The following is a 17503-nucleotide window of genomic DNA, read 5'->3' as shown; positions in this document are numbered from 1 at the left end:
TTGACTTCAAATTGGTTGATGTATTTGGAGCCATTTTCTTTTCTATTGCTACCTCTGGGTATAACATATTTATCTAATGGTGTTTAACACAAGAGATGTTTTCCAAGCACAGAACAGCCTAAGGGAACAACCTGTTTTTCCCACTTGCAGGTACTACACACCTGCTATGTCTGAAATAAGCAGAGGGAGAAGAGAGACCATTGGGAAGATGAGTAGAAGGATTAAGGACAGATCTTCAGAACTTCCAGTGAGGAAAATATTTTACATAAGCATCACATTACCAAAGGAAAAAAATACTCCAAGAAGGACAGGTTGATAGGACACTGCTTCTTTAATATTCAATTCTGCTCCAATAGAACATGGTACAAAGAAGGACCCAAGTCTGAAAAAAAAGTGGGGCGGGGAGAAGAAAAAAAATTCGGGTGAGGCCACACATCTTGTCACTGCAACATCTTACACATCTTGCCCCCAATTTCCACCCTAAAACTCCACCAACTGGAAGGGCAGGTTGAAAGGTTACTGCTACAAACAACACAATTAAGCAGAGTGCAATTAACCCTTGTCTCCATATAGTGTACTCAGCTCAAGAGCCTCCATTTCCTAGAGGATGTTTTGCCTCCATAATGAAAAAATACAGATAATGCCAATTTGCTTGAATTAAAAATAAACAAGACAAATGTACATATTTAACAGCCAACAAAAAAACAGGAACATTTTACAACGAGACTAAATTTTCCAAGACTGGTAGGTCTTTCTTCCAAAATCAAGATGGATTTTTTTAAAAGAATGAGTTAAAACTTTTAAATATATCTCTCAAGCCCCAATCCCTCTTTTAGTACTGTTTCTTGCTAACAAGAAAGTGATTGGCTCCCTAGTCCAGTTACTTGCAAGCAGGTGAATTAGGCAGGTTCTGTCCAGTTTGTACTAGAAATAATTAGATGAAACTGCTGCTGAACACCCTCCAGATCTTCTTGCAGTCTGGGTTCTGGATTGACTCATTGTTGCAGTGACCCTTCCTTGAAGCCCACCTACCCAAAATGTAGGTGAAGCAGATAGAGAAATGATCATAGGGAAAACAGGCTCCATAATGAGATCTCCATAGGAACATATGGGCAGATGGGTAAAACCATCTAGTCCAGCCAACCAGTTGCCCACCAGATGCTCACGGGGAACCCACAAGCAAGATGTGACTGCCCAACTTCCTCATCAAACAGAGTACCAGGCATTCTGTCTCTGATACTGGAAAACTAATAGCTATTCATAGCTTTCTCCACCAGGAATCTGTGCAAATCTGTCCACTCTAAAATATGTATAGGAAACATCTAGAATCTTGAGAAACCTATGACAATTGTTTTCTTATGCAATTCCCAGCTTCCCATGGCAGAATCTAGGGTAGTGATGGAGAACCTTTTTTATTGTTCAGGGCCATGTCCCCTTGGGGACAATCAGTTGGGATGCAAATGCCAGTGGTGGGCAAGACCATCCCTTTCAATTTTTGCCACCACATTTTTCTCTTCCATTGTTCCACCATCCCGAACAAGCTAGAGGGACACACTAACCTTACTGGAGGTCTCAATTGATTAGTTGCCCAGGGCTTTTCAAATTAGGTCAAGGGCTGCAGGTTGCTTACTCCAGTCTAGGGCTAAATGGAACCCTACTATGGAACTCATTGTGTGAGCACCCCACACACATATCCTGGTATATTTGGGGAAGGAAAAAAGTTCTGGAAACCTATCTGGGCCACATCTGTTCAACATGGCACCTGATCTGAGCCCATCCATTTCCACAACACCAGCAACTCTCTTCTTAGGTTCAGTTCAGAACCATGTAGGGACACCTCAGAGTGAGCAGGATTTATTTCTATCACAAGAAGCATGAAGGGAGCATTCGGACAACCTGTCTTCCAACATTCAGGTCATCTGCCTAATGACTGGGGCAAAAAGAGGCCTGAGGATGGGTAGCATCTAAGTCAGAAGAAATGACCTCCCATCAACCCTTTCCTTCTAGAGGGAGAAGAGATTGTGGAAGAAGAAGGCAAGCAGAGGCAGAATATTGACTTTTCTGTGTGTTGTTTCCCCACCATCATTTGCTCACAGATCCCTACCAGCAACGTGGTTGAGAGAGAGACAGCATCAACCTGACAATAAAATTGGGCATTCTGATTTCTGCTCAGCCCTGGCGTCTCCAATCCTGGCCCTCCAGAACACTTTCCAGAATCTGTCATTCAGCTGACGTGAATATGTCAAGTTTGCCTACATGCCTTTAGCTAGAGGATAACCAGTCTTCCTGCATTTATTCGCATTCTTTTTGTTGCCTCCCTAGAGGTCATTTTGCACTTACACTGGTGCTTGCTGTACTGGTTTAGGCACTATGCAGGCATTGCAAGTGTCCTCGAAGGACAGTCCAAACAGTCCTGGTAGTGCAAACAAGTTTCCCTGGATGCAAAAGGCTTATCTGACCTTAGCTGGCTCAGAAAATGAAGTTCACAGGGCTGGTCTCCGAATGCTTGAGGAAAGAGCTCTTTGTAAATATTCTCAATCAATTGACCTATACAAGGTTTTACAAACCTCCATACAACATTAAATATGCACTAGCAGCATACAGGGTAAAATAAGCAAGAAATTGGACTCAGTCAGAAGTAGCATACATTCTCAACTTAAAACAGCAGGAGGGGAAAAGAGGCTGCATTAACAAGAGATGAACACTCATAAAATGTTTTAAGTACTTCGTCTTTGTTTCTATTGGAAATGAGGGCTAAGGGGTTAACATGCCTTCCCTTAGCTGTTGTGTCTGTGTAGGAGATAGGATTATTTTGGTAACAGACATTTATATAGGTTATAGCTAAACCAGAAGCTGCAAATCTAGCAACAGAGGAACCTCATCATGTATTTAAAATGTTACCTTCAATTTTGTATTCAGTGTACAAGCTATAGAGATGGTCACATCATCATAATCACTATTAAACAAATATTTAGCTCCAAGCAGCTTAAGTCCTTAAAAGGCTCTAAAGAAATGAAATGAGAGCACACAAAGACTTTGGAGAAAAGACAGACCAGAGATGTTAAGGCTTACTTAACATCTTACTTATAAAAATGATCTGATGATAGTCATGCCACTTTAGGAAGCTATGACTTTGAAAAAAAATTCAAATGTCAAGAAACTTTTTTTTTGACTGAGGGTGGGAAGAAAGATCTATAACCAAATCAAAACAACTGAATATGTTCCATCCTAAACCAGAAGGATCCCATCCAGAAGCAAATAGATTATTAATCAAATTAATTATCAAATTTAATTTAACAATCCCCCCTCCCAAATATCAAGAAAATCCAACATAGCATAAGGTAACTGGTATTAGATACCCACAGTCCAGCAGAGGACGGCAAATCCAAACCAGGCAACACCCCAAGCATGTCTGTTCATTGGGCCAGCAATGGTTTCATAGCAGCCCTGAGGATTCAGAGAAAGAGAGTCAGAAATAGGAAACAGGCCGCCAGGTGACATAGTTCAAAACATCTCAAGCCTTCATTTGACATTAAGGAGCTTGTCTGATGATCCCTAAGTTGGCTAACAACTTCAAACATCCAGCCTTGAATGCAGAAGAAGAACTGAGACAGGCAACTTAAAATCTGCAAAATGCTTTCAGCACCCACAGCAACATAATATATTTCTATCCTTTCAGTGTTTCCCACCCTTCATATTAGGGTGTTCATCAAAGCTGAAAGGATACAACTACACATGGCAGACTGAAATGTGTCTTTAGTTGTTTCTTCAACCAAGAGAATGACTTGGTTGCAAAAGAAGAATCAGCTGATTTAACAAGTTAACTATGAGTTCCCAAATTTCTTGCATTTATGGGACCTGCTACAAAACATTGTAACATGGAACATTTCAGTTCAGAGAGTCAACTATACCTACTCTCATGACACTCCATTCCATCTCCCCATTTTTCCATCTCTAACAACCAAACACTTTGCATTCTGCAATCACTTACATGTTTAGTCTTCATTGTTTTGGGCTCCCCTCCTTTTAGGGTTCCCCACAAAAGAAGTATTCTATTTCCACAAACTGTGGGATTTCTCCCAAACTTGCTATGACACTTCCCTGTTGCAACTGATTTGATTTGCATACCATGCTAAGGAACTATGAGTTAATTTACCTGCTAGGCTTTGCTACTATTTTGAGTATGAAAACCATGGTACACACATGCTGAAGCATGCTTGTCATATCATCTGAACTGGAGTGGAGTGGGTTATGTGAGGATTAAAGAACCCTCAAGTAACCTTCTCATAATCCTTGTCTTCCGGTTTCACACAACATGACAAGGTACAGTGCACCCATCATGGCTTGTATTATCAAAATGAGGGGTCAGTCCACATGATGATGCCCCATGACAGCTTGTCATAATGTGCATACATACTCCAAATTTCTTGTGGCACTTTGAAATACAAACAAAATGGTTATGCCACGGTCACATATAATCTGATCTTTAAGGTACCACATGACTGTGGTATGTGTGTATTTCAATTCTACTAATCTTGCACTGGACACAGCTTAATGATGCAACTGATGATATGCTTGTTCACCTTGACTAGCTCCCAATTGCAACTCTTCTCAGTCTCCTTTTTGAGCTAGAATCTCTGACCAAATCTGTACAATCACCATTAGCTTTGAGGGGAAAGTCTAGTTGCTTCAGGGAAGGCAGGAAGGCAAGAAAATGACAGGCAACCATTCCTAAGCTTGGGGCTTCAGCCTGCTAACCATGATGTTGCATTTCAGCAGTCTATTGACATTCCAGAGAGCAGATTCACTTTCCAGTGACTGCAAAAACAAGATTAAGAAGGAATTCTTACTGTGTTGTGGTAATAGCCAGACACCCCCAATTTGCAGCCATCCAAGTTGATTGCTTTTCCTTGTACATCCATAACACAGCACTGGCGTGGCCAGGGGTAATCTGCATCATTATTCACCGTCCTAAAAATTGAGGTATACGCCTGCCAGTCTGTTGGGCCATTCACAGCACAGCATTTATTCTAGGTTTAGAAGCAGGGGGAAGTTGCTGGTTAGGATTACAAGGATTAAACATCTACTTGGTCATTTGAAAAACTGGATTTTTTTTGTGAACAAGAGAGATCTGATCCATTATGGGACTGACTTGTATCTAGCTATAACTGGCACCTTCCCATGTTGCACAAATAAGGAACTACTAAAATATTGCTGTAATGTAGTAGTGCTGGACACAGTGTTGATATAACAAATGGGTTCTTTATGTTAAGGGTTCCTTGGATAGGTGAGCATACAGAATGCTTGCATGTAGAATCCTATCCATAGAAATGAAATAAAGCGAGTACCTTGCTGTACCCAAGAAGCTTTCCAAGTTTTGGATCAAGCCAAAACCATTCAAAATTCAATTCACACAGAAGGTGATGGTGAAGGGAAGAATAATAAACAGATGGCCTTGTGCCCTTCAGATATTTTGGATCACAATTCCATAGCCATTTGCCATGGTGCCTGGGGTTATAAGGTTTGTAGTCCAAAGCATCTAGAGGACACCTGGTTGCCTACCTCTGACCTACGTCATTCCCAACTATTTGGCCAAGACTGGACTATTTTGTACATGTTACAGAAAGTGCGTGCCTGCATCACTCTATAACTAAGGATAACTAAGGACAGCACTTCAAGACCTCAAGATCAATTTCTTTCATATGGCTTATTGCAAGTCATTTATATCCCAATTCTTGCCCTACACATCTTTATTTACAAACAAATCCCTCCCAGTTGTGTTGCATGCGCTGAGCCTGCAGCTTCAGCTCCCTGCGCTACTGCTGGGCTAAACAAAGTCACAAATACTAGGTTTTACTCAACTACTACCACAACGCCACAGAGCATTAGTCAGATAACATCTGAGTGAAGCCATCACCATAAAGGTGATGAATACAAGCCCTGAAATGGAGTTATCTGAGAGCTGGCAGTATTGAAAGATGTGATTAAGCTTTCCATTCCAAAAACAAACAAACAAACAAACAAATAGTAATAAAGGGTCAAATCTTTCTCAGCTCATCGGCTGAATTCAGTTTTAGAGGAGCTTTCATGGGACATATTCCAGTGATGGTAGTGGTGGATCAATAGCAAAAGGAGGTGCAGCAAAGGCAAAAAAGGGGTGGGGCAAAAATGCCAGCATATTTTAGCTTAAAGTGCTTACAGCCAGTTATCAAGCTGGCTTTTCAACCTTTTAAAATATTGTGTCTGTTATCTAAATTCTCGCAAGACTTAGCTGCTGTCCAGCAGGAACTTCTTCATTTAAAAGATCAAAAAGAAACCATGCAAGAGCACTCTAGTTCTGAAATATTTAGTAATGCACAGTGCTAGAGCAACTCAATGCTAGAATAATTCACGTCAACTCTACAGCCATAACTACCTGCAACATGAGACGATTCCATGTTCTGGTGATGCCAGCACTTTTCCAATCATCATCACTGTTGACTGGTTCTGGATTCTGGTATTTTTCCAGCATTTGCCTCAAGAAGAGATTGGGTGTGAGCTACAAGGCAACAAGAGAGGACAAGCTTTAGGCAGATCCTATTATGGAGAAGAATCTATATAAGATAGAAGGCTACATTCCTGACAGCTCACAATACATGTTACCATGGCATTTAGAATTAGTTACGGCAACATTCTTTCTTTTGGTGCAAAGTGTTAAATGATCTAGACAAACCCACACCAACACCCCTATGCATAGTTTAATACAACACAAAGAGTTTCGGCTGTGGAGTGATATAGAAATTAAATGAATAAATAAAACTATGATTGGCTGGCCTTTCATGGCATCTTCTGAGCCAGGGACTGTCCCAGCATTTGTTCGCATGTGACCAACATTTTAAAATTCTATGACTCCAACTTTCTTTGGTCTACAAAACCCATTACCGCTATTCTTGAGGCTGCAGCTGTGGGCCAGAAGCTTTCCTTTCCGCTGGACTATAACAATTCATTCAAACCTTGCAAATTTCCCACTCAGCCATTATCCTCATGTCTGGTTAAAGCCTCAAACATTTCACCAGTCTGTGTCCTATATCCATTTAATGGCAAAGCTGAAGTTGAGAACATGTGAGAGAATAGACCAGAGTGACAGACTGCTTACGAAGTCTCGATGCACAGCCGCTGTGATGCTGGAGGCAACTTCAAAGGCAAAGACAATCATCATCAGGATGATATACTAAAACAAAACCAAATACACAGGAACACTTAAATCTCAGATATAGGTCCACAAGAAATCAGAGGCACAAGATCTTTGGGCAGTAGTGCAGCTAGGTAATTTTAGACTTGGACTCTATGGTCTTATGGATGCTCTTTAGATGACCATGTGTATTATTATTTCAGGTGCAAGCTGCACTACTCACATTATTCTTTTCCCCACCACTGCCATTCTAAGCTGTACAAGCCTTTCTACATTCCCAATATGTTACAGAGGAACCCCCCGCCCACCCTTCTGCGATTGCGACTGCTATTTAAAAACAAACAAAACAAAACACAAAACCAAAACACCTTCTAAGCATGGTTGAATTCAGTACAATCACAACATCATCATGACTACGGGGGGAGGGGGAAATGGAGTTAGCTTCGGTTCCCTGGATAGACTGGGAAATAAGCACCATGTTCTTGTAGAAAGAGTAACATTTGAAAAGTAAGAATAGTGCCTGTAACCATGTACCTCTCCAGCTGCCCACCCTATGGCTATGAAACATTTTAAAAATAAGGAAGGAAGCTCAGGCAGCCCAGAAAGGCCAAAGCTGGTCCAGGTGCTACTGCACTGATCACATCTTCTGTCACTCTGAGTGGCCATTTGATGCCTTCCTGGCCTCTTCCGGTGAAGATGCCACAATCTATGGCTTTTTGTGTTGTGTAGGATTGTTCAGCCTGAAAAATTCACAGATGAGCACCTTATCGTTGATTATATGGCATTGAGTTTTGATACCCTTCCTATCAAGAAAGATGGCACTCTTTACCATTCTTATCATTACATTGCTGTTATATTCCACCTTGTTTCATCATGTAAGGACCCCAAGGTAGCTTAGATAGCTCCATTTTATAACAGCCATCCTGTGAGGTAGGTTAGGCTGAGAGTGAATGACTGGTCCAATGCCATCCAGTGAGCATCATGGCCAGGTGGGGACTAAAACATGGATTTCCTGTTCTAGTGTAACCCCATACCATGCTGGCTCAAGACAGCAAAGATCCTCAAGGTGGCCAATGGGACCCTTGACCTTGATGCCAGGCCCCCACATAGTCTGTTTGGCTGTTTGTAACATTTTGTAATGGAGTTTGATGGACTTCATGAAAAAGAAGATCTAAAACTTATTCTTCCAAGCTCTTGGAATGACAATGTAGTCTCCTTTCCCTGCTGGTCTATTATGGTCATTTAGCTGTCCACTAATAGCAGACCTAATGTTCTTTTGGTACTTTAGCCATTCCATATGTATGTAGGCAATAACATCTTGAGTTATTTGTCTAGGTTCCCTCACATCATCTTCTTTCCAAGTGTGGTATATAGGATTCTACATCTCAAGCATAGGCCTTCCCCATGTGGCAACATAGCACTAGTTCTATAATTGTATGTGTTACACGAATTTCTTCCAGTTTTTGAAGTCATTTTCTACTTTGTTGAATAATGGAAACAGGAATTCTTTCTGGCAAATGTACACTATATGAACCACCCTTAACTTTTAAGTTACATGTACAGAGTCTCTTTTTAGGAGTTCAGCACCCCCAAATACCCCCTCAACATGGTCTATTTCAGGGGCAGACTACCTGGCGCTCTATGTTTCAGACTACAAGTCCCACTAGCCTCAGCATGGCCAACAGTAAGAGATTATGGGAGTTGTAGCCCAAATAATCTATAGGACATGAGTTGTCTATGCTTCCTCTATCTTCTACATCTTGGCAACTACTCTACAACTGGAAAGGTTATCAGCATTCAGTCCTCTGGTCATATACTCCCTGAAACTGAACCTTTGACCCTTGTATAATGTTTCTGCAGAGAAATGGAGAATACAGGTCAAGGGATGTCTAGGGCTGTTTAAGGTGGTGTCAGCAGGTTCCAGCATGGGAGGCGGATCAAGGTAAGAACATGTTCCTCCTGATGTTACTGCCACACCAGTACCTGCATCAATTTTAAAGCTGTGGGCTTGCCACTAATGTATCATCACAAGCAATGGATCCCAGAAAAAGGAGATCTGGCATGCCAGCTGTGATTTCAAGTGCAAATCTCTGCATTTACAGCCCAAGAGTCCTCTGTCCAAGATGTGATCACTGTGGATCTGAGCTGATTCAGGGCTCTATCTAGTAGGAACAGACCCACTCACAAACATTAGATTTAGGAATATAAGTCTCATCAGGCTCATCATAATCATCCCTTAAGATTCTCCTCCTCCATATCCCTTTCCATAGCATGCAACCTGTACTTCTCCAGTCTTTTTTGCTATGAGGAAATGTGCAAATCTTTCCTTCCAATTTGTCTGTTCTCGCAGTATGTAAAAGCTAAAACTTCCTGTGCCTGATTGCTGTAGCATGGAAGGCAATTCTTGCAAGGCTGAAAACTTAGACTTCTGACACTATGTCAAGTGGAATCAGGGAGGGAGCCAGGCCAAATATGTTCCTAGGAGAACCATGAACTTATGGCTAAGACCAGTCCAGAACAGCCGCATAGCTGACAAACTCAGATTGGAGGAGCAACAGAACACCTGAGTTCTGTCACAACCTTTCCATAGCATTGCCTCTGCAATGGCCCCATCCCACTTGCAAGTCAGCCTTTAATACTGCAGTAGTACTAAGTGGTAACTATACATGACTAAACAAGCTCGTTGACAGCCACCCCTCTCCACAAATATTTGTGGTAAACATTGACAGAAGCATTCTATGATTTGTGGATCTGTTATGCACATCTGGGTTTGCATCTAAATTTGGGGAACTACCTTGCTAGAAATAAACATCTTTTTTCCTTCAGATATGGAGCAGAAAACTCCAGAAGCTTATACTGTGTTGTGGATTTCTAGTCCATGCCCAAGATTTCAGTAACAACTTTTTTTTAATGAAGTAGTTCTTCATAAACACCACATGCTTCATGAATAGTAATAGCTAAAACCTCCCTTAAAGGGAAGACAGTTCTTTATACTACACTACATTTTTAATCACACTGAACTAGAATATTTCTCCCTCAAGCTAAAGACATGTGGATATAACTTTCTCAGTGACATTTTTGTCTTGCAACAGAGTTTTGTGAGGTGACAGTGGTAAGGTATTTGACAATATATATTTTGAATAAAATATGCCTCATTTTTTGTCCACTTTTCCAAAAGATTGACAGCACACCTATCTAACTGAAGAACAGTTCTGTTCTTTTGTGTTACCACTGCAATAAGTTTCATTTGCTCAGAAAGTGCCAGCACTCACAATTATTCTGGTTTCAGGAACTCTGCAAACATAGTATTTCTTTGACAGCCTAGTCATTGCTATCTCCCACACAGTTATCATCGTTAAGGACATTCATTTTGGCAACCGGCGAGGAATACAGCAGCACACGGCTGGCTGGCTGGCTTTGGGGATCACGTGAACACAAAGTGGCTTCCGAACTTACCACCAGCAGCATTGTCCTGTTTGACTTCAGGACGCCGACAATGCCCAGGACAGAGAGGCAAAAGAAACAGAAACCCGTGAAGATCCCAATCCAGGCAGCACCAAAGATGTCATCGTTATCAGTGGCTTCCAGCAACGGATACAGTGTGTGATGATCCGACACAAAATATATGCACTCTGCCATGAGTGCAAGGCCGCAACACTAAGAACCAGAGAGATATACAGCAGTCATCTCAGGCAATATTGAGGTGTTTTGCTTGACAATAAGGCAAATGCTTGAACCAGATTGAATATACTGCTCAAAACCTGTGCTCCCTCCTCTTCTATCTATTAAGGGTGCTTCACATCAAGTAAAGCTTGCACAAATATGTAATTGGATGCACCACAAATGGCATGCACTCCTGGCTTTTCCTGTCATCACAGGAAATTGCCTGTCCTACCTCTGATTTTCTTTGAATAAATGTTAATATCTTATTTAACAGGCACCAGCTTCTTTGCCATGTGCATTCCTTCCTATTAAGGAACACATGGTGCCTCTTAGCCTTGTGATTCTTTCTCCATCCCACCCCTCTATCCCTTATTTTAAAAGAGAAGAAATGCTGACTTTACACATCTCTTTTCAACAAAGACATCTTGCTGTTCTTTGTTATTTTTAGAGAATGAAATGAAGGAATTATTTCTCAGCTACAAGGGAGGCACATCGGGAACTTTCCAAGACCTTTCCTGCATCCCCAAATGAAATTACATGTGCATGAGTGTGCAGGCACGAAGCATGCCAATTGTAAAATACATGCCCCCAATCACACCTATAAAGCAGAAAGAAAACAATAGATGGGCCCTGTGAAGAGCATCTAAATCCTATTAAGTTGGATTTATGTATTCATCTACTGATCAGGTCAATTCCCACTAACTTGGGTATACAAGCTATGATGGGATCATTTCAACTAGAGATGTGCTTACCAACATCCATCCACTGAAAGCCACCACTTAACAGAGCACCCCCAAGTTTCACAATTCAGGTTCACTTACCCCCATGACAACATTCCCCAGGATAAGCAAGCCTTGGAAACATCGTACACCAGTATCACCTTTTGCCATCTTCACTTTGTCATGCAACCTAGAAGAGAATCACCAAAATCAGTGCTGTAGTTTCCCTGCTGCCATGACTTACACAGAAGGATTGATTTGTTCTGTAGGTAGAAATTGCCAGGCCAGGCCAATTGGTTTCCCTCATCCCTATCTACACTCTGATATATGATATCTCATCATAAGCATGGACCTTCACACTTGGAACGTTAATATATAAAATTACTTGGGTTTCCACCAGAATGTTGATACTACGTAGTTGGAATGCATTATATACAGCCTTACTTCAGTTCACAATTGACACGTACACCTTACCTCTGAATCCAGTTCTAAAAACACAGGAATCAAATTCACCTGTGCACCACAACCTTGATTTGAGAGCCACAGCTGTGCCATGGGTGAAGTTTTTCAGTTCTCACACCCAGCTCTGATCTAAGAGGCTCCTTCTACCTTGGGCTATGGCTTCTGCCGCATGGTTGGAAATTTCACCTCCCATTTCACAAGAGATTGCCTGCAGCAAGGCTGACTCAACCTTTCTAGTGAAAAAGTCACACCCATGCCAGAAACTAGAACTATGCTGCAGTATCTGTGACACAATGGCCACAAGGAGGTACTGTCAAGAGCTAGTTACAGCTAGAACATGGGAGACCAGGAAACCAACATTCCAGTGGCGTTTGTTAAAGTTCTGAGCTTCTCTGTGCTGAATTCCAGTCTCAGGCATTCTGTATGGAATTTAGACACCCTCTCCACAGGTCTCACACTTGCACACAAGACTCACAGATTTGGGAAGCCCACAATCCCTCCATTTCTGCTCTAATTCGGGTGGTCCATTCACTGTCTTAGCTAGTGTTGTATACCAGGTTTCTCTATGAGTCGGAATGGTGGTGTGGCTTCTGTCCATTCAAAGTCACCCAGGGCAGCAGTGCTGACCCCATTTCAGGCTGAGTGCCAAATTCAGTTTTGGAGAAGCACTCAGGAGTCACATTCCAGGGGTAAATGTGGCTGAAGGTAAAAGGGACCAGGCCAAAGGGAGAAGGCAAAACAACAACAACTAGTCCAGCATATTTTAGCTCAGACCATTTCTTGCCAGTAATTGGGCCGGATGAGACCCATTTATAAGCAGTAAAAAGAAATGTGCACTAGGAAAGCACCAACTAGTTGACACCCAGGGGAAAAGTCTGGGACTAGGGGAAACAGGAAAAGCCAACTGGGGTACCTCAGAGGGCCAGATTTGGGCCCCAAGTAGGCTTAGGCTGGTCCAGGGGCCTGAGGTCTGATACCATTGACCTTGGATTTGCCATCTTTTTTCATGGCCAGAACTTCTCTATCCTTTGCAGAGAAGCCTGAGCCATAGGTTGAAATCCACAGGAGAAGCTGTGGATAACATTTGGTACAGATAACATTTGGAAGAGCTGCCCATTAATCCCTCCTCATGTTGCCATTATAAGCATTACAGACATGTGGCAGCCCTAAGGTTGCTTCTTGCACCTCCCACAATGTGAACATCATCCTGTTTCATAAAAAGTTTGTGACACAAAATATGTACAAAATATGCTGAAAGTCACATCTGAAAGGCATACTGGACCTGCACATTTGTTAATGTTTGCTTGGATAGGGACCACAAAGGCAGTAACTTCTTACAGGTTGTTTCAGTGATATTAGCATAATAGCATCTAATTCAGCTTTTGGCAAAGCATAGAAGGCAGTCAGTTTAGAAAGCCAGCTGAAGCTAGCTTCCTATTTCCCAATTAAATTCTTTGTCCACTTTTAATGAAGAAGAGTAGACATACTAGAAGGTGGCCAGGTATACTAGTTTGGAGAGGACAGCTCTCTGCTTCAAAGACCTGGCAGAGGACAATCCCTTCTTTGAAGGTACCCATGAGCTGAAGAGTTGTCCTGTTTAAATCTGGTCTAAAGTTAAAGAACCCCAAGAAAGGAGAGCAGTGCCTAGATGGTGCCCAGCCACATTTGGCATCTGGGCAGTGGAATGAACAGGCACGTGAGTCACCTTGTTAGTCTTCTCCACTACAGAGACGTGCCACATTTTTCTGTTCCAATTATGGTTTTCACGCTGACCGTGTACCCACACATTTAAATGCACATATATATTTATTAAATTTGTTTAGAAGCCACCTGTTAGCATCATGCTGTCAGGGTGGCCATTACAATATAAAATCAATGAATAACATTACTAAAATAATAGAATAAAATGCCATAATAAATAAGCAGACTAAAATAACAATAAATACTTAAATAAAAATAAAACATAAATTTATATAATTAAAAACCAGTGCATTGATTGATGTAGATAGTCTAGATGGTGCCAAAGGTGTTCTGGAAAAGAAATGTTTTTGCCAGGTGCCTGAATTTAGTTAGGTGGGCACCTGGTAAATCTTCCGTGGTCGAGTGCTCTATATTTGGGATGCCACCACAGAAAAGGTCCTCATCCTTGGGGTGAGGAATTCATAGGAGAGCCCAGTTAAAGATCCTAGACATATGCAAATGTCCTCTATTTTGGTCCTCCTTTTAGGCCACCATAACTATGAACAGGCTTCTCCCCTACAGGATTTATAGTGGTGTGGGGTTAAGAATGCAGGACTGGTATTTGGGAAATCTGGGTTTTAGCTCCACTCAGCCATAGAGCTTGCTGGGTGACTTCAAGCCAGGCACAGACAATCAGCCAAACCTACCTCACAGGGTTGTAGTTCTCATAAGGATACAATTAAAAGAGGAGGAGAATTATATAAGCCACCATGAGTTCCTTGGAAGGAAAAAAGGTGGGATAGACATATAATAAATATATGTATGGCTATGGTGACTGAACTGAATAATACATGCTTATTACCAGCCCCTGTCCCAAAACTTAATTTCTCTCTGCTTCTCATTATGGGCTGAGTAATTATTCCACAGAGAAGACTGTGCCTGGGCTTCAAGTCTAATTTGTTATCATCCCTTGCCTATGAGAGTTTCTCCACATGGTGCCACAACCGCTTGCACTGAAACTAAATCCTATTGGCATTGATTAAACACCACTTTCAACACAGCAGCATAAAATTTGTGAATGGGAGCCTCAGAAGCAATTTTTAGGCAATCCTAAATTAGATGCACAACTACAGTAGCCTAGTGCCTTGTGTCAATAAAGCTGAAGAGACTTATCCTGAGTCATACAGGCAATGGTGCTGCTTCAGCACCCAGAAATCTTAGTTCAGTATATATTTGCATCAGATGGATAAAGTTCAATGGCAATCCTCTTCCAACAGCGTTTCAACAGTTTGGATTGAAAACTTGCAGTTTTATATATTGAATCAAGGTCAAAAAGAGGCCCTTTCAGGGCCAAAATGCATTAATCTGTGACACACTTAAGCTATTGGAATTCAGCCATTTGTGTGCCACTTCCAAGTTTTGAAAGTGACCATCAAGCTGTGGAGAGAACTTTTGAGGTGCACATTACAAAATATTGGGTGTAAATGCATTTTACAGCACAACAAATTTAACTCCTGTATTTACTTTTAGGAAGCCAAAGCCCTGCATGGCTAAAGGTAATTTATAAAGCTGAATCTATTCTCTATGGAGAAAAAGTACATGAAGGCAAAACGGAGCTTGGTTAGCATGTGTACTGGCTGGCACCAGATCTTTGTATTCTAGGCTTAAGTTCTTGGTCTTCAGTAGGTACATCAGACCCTACAAGTGCGTAACACCAAAGGCTCCCTTCACTTGTTTTATTGTTTAAAGAGGAAAAAGATCAGGTAAAAAAGAAAAGAAATGGGGAAGAGAACAGGCAAGCATATCCAATAAAGAATGGAAATGGGCTGGACCCAGGTTGGGTTAAAGGGTGATCCCAGGTCTGAATAGTATGTATGTATGTATGTATGTATGTATGTATTTAAGACTTTTACAGACCATTCATCTACTGTTATCTTGGGAATAGTAACTTGAATGTCTCTCTGAAAGGATATCTACATGCTTTCTATAGCTTGTGTATGGAGGGTTCAAGAAAAATTAGATTCCAAAACAAAACAAAAAATGAGTAACAAACCATTCTTGCTATCACAGTACAGAAAATGGAGGTCATTCATGAATTTCATAGCTGCAGTGCCCTCCCACTGCACCCAAGGCCAAATGTAGAGGTGGGGAAAAATCTTGTAATGCTTGTTCTACAGCTTCAAAGGCAACCCCACTGGTATGAGTTATAGTATTGCACAGTTGGTACATACCTAAATCAACACTGCTCAGAAAGCACAATACATTTTTTAAAGTCATGAAAGGGGTCAGAAAAAATTCCAGTTTCGGAGGTAGAAATAGCAGAAAACTAACAGAATGGCAAATGTGTCATGTGCTATGCAAATACCTCAGATCTTTTAGTAAAAGAAAGAGTCCTAGCACAGATAAGTGCCAAATGCTCATCTGTACTGAAAACCTTCTTTAGAGCTAACAGGATCCCTACAGGAACAAAACATGATGCAGAGCAAAGCTGGGAAATGGCACCATCTTTCCTTACCTCTTTAAAATTCAACTTGTAATTCAGCAATAGGGAATATTTCTGTATGGCTGCAAGAATGCCTTGCTAAAGGATTGGAGAACATGCTGGCATCAGAGTAGGTTTCAAATCTTAACAGCCATTCCTGTCATCATGCTAGTCTAATATTCTAGCGGTAAGAAATGATGCCTTTGCACATAAATAAACAGGAAATCAAATGGGAGCTGCAGCTTGGCTGCCTCAATTCCTCATCCAAGTCAAGCATGATCAGGGTTCTGATTTTTTGCTACAGGAGGAAACAGTTTTGTTAAACTGCAGAACAGTGAAAGATCCAACTAGCAGCAGCTTTTCCTGTCATGGAGTGCATGCCCTGAGCTTCTCTCTTCAACATATGCCTCTGTTAGAAAACTGATTGGGAAAAGTGAGGCATTGAGAATGTCTTGAAAAGGATTTCCAGGGTGGTAGTTGTGTTATTTTGTCAAAAAAAACCCTGCCTTGTGTTTTTCACATGTGGCAGTTTGAACACACACAGGGACACCCCACATTCCTGCAGGCTGCACCTTCACTGTTGTGTTCTGCTAAAGTGCACAGCAGCAGTAAAACAAAGTTTGAGGCTACATTTGGCCTTTTTCAGCCACTATTTCAATTTGCTGCCAAAATTCAGAGGCAAACCACCAACTGGTTTGCACTGCCACAAATTCAGTGACCATCGGTGCTGTCAAAGGTCCTCAAGTTATATCTTACCCAACCCTGTTTTACAGCAAACAGAAAAAGATCAAGAGTGAAATCCCAGATCTTGCCAAAGGGTTTCATTTTGTGAAAATTATGCTACATGTGTTAATCACCTCATCACTACAATGGTGTCTGCATCACCCAATGCGAATTGCAACTGAGGTAATTATCACCTTTTGCATTCAATTCCCTCTAACAACACAGTTTCATTGCCCCCTCCTCCTGTTTACAGAATGTGAATACACACGTCTGTTAATTTGGAGTTAAACCTGATGAGGCAGACAGTATCCATGAAAGTTTATGCCAGAATAAATCCGTCAAATCTTTAAGGTGCCACAAGCCTCTTTATTATTTTTTAAAAAGGTGTTGTTCTATCAGCTATGACATGACAAGGGAAGAAAGTCAATATATGTGGGCTAAAGTAGCCACTGTGTTGTAGTTCAAACCCACAATTTACAGAAGTGTCAAGAGAATTATTGCTGATCATAAGCATGTTTACTCAGAAGTTGCACTAAGGAAAAGAGACTTACTACAAAATATTAAACAAAGATTGGATAAAACTTTTATTTTAAATGCTTGATT

At 41.3% G+C, this 17503-nt stretch overlaps 1 protein-coding gene across 1 annotated transcript; it reads right to left on the bottom strand.

Annotated features, from left to right (window-relative positions):
- Nucleotides 1-331: 331 nt before the first annotated feature.
- UPK1B (uroplakin 1B) lies at nucleotides 332-11724 on the bottom strand. Its single transcript, XM_044442458.1, has 7 exons — nucleotides 11656-11724; nucleotides 10628-10828; nucleotides 7136-7210; nucleotides 6416-6538; nucleotides 4851-5030; nucleotides 3364-3447; nucleotides 332-382 (listed from the first exon to the last, which is right to left on the bottom strand). The coding sequence occupies exons 1-7, from the start codon at nucleotides 11722-11724 to the stop codon at nucleotides 332-334; spliced, it is 783 nt and encodes a 260-aa protein (XP_044298393.1).
- Nucleotides 11725-17503: the final 5779 nt, after the last annotated feature.

The sequence above is a fragment of the Varanus komodoensis genome, unplaced genomic scaffold (assembly GCF_004798865.1).
Source record: "Varanus komodoensis strain SLA01 unplaced genomic scaffold, ASM479886v1 scaffold4, whole genome shotgun sequence".
In the NCBI taxonomy this organism is placed as follows: domain Eukaryota; kingdom Metazoa; phylum Chordata; class Lepidosauria; order Squamata; family Varanidae; genus Varanus; species Varanus komodoensis.
This window is presented reverse-complemented; position numbering and strand designations above follow the sequence as displayed.

Excerpts from the sequence above, each read along its gene's own strand:
- UPK1B (XM_044442458.1), bottom strand. The coding sequence starts at position 11,724 with ATGGCAAAAGGTGATACTGGTGTACGATGTTTCCAAGGCTTGCTTATC. Across the intron at positions 7,211-10,627 it reads ACAGGACAATGCTGCTGGTG|TATATCATCCTGATGATGAT; the intron begins GTAAGTTCGGAA and ends GTTTTGTTTTAG. Across the intron at positions 5,031-6,415 it reads GGAATCGTCTCATGTTGCAG|AATAAATGCTGTGCTGTGAA; the intron begins GTAGTTATGGCT and ends TTCTAAACCTAG.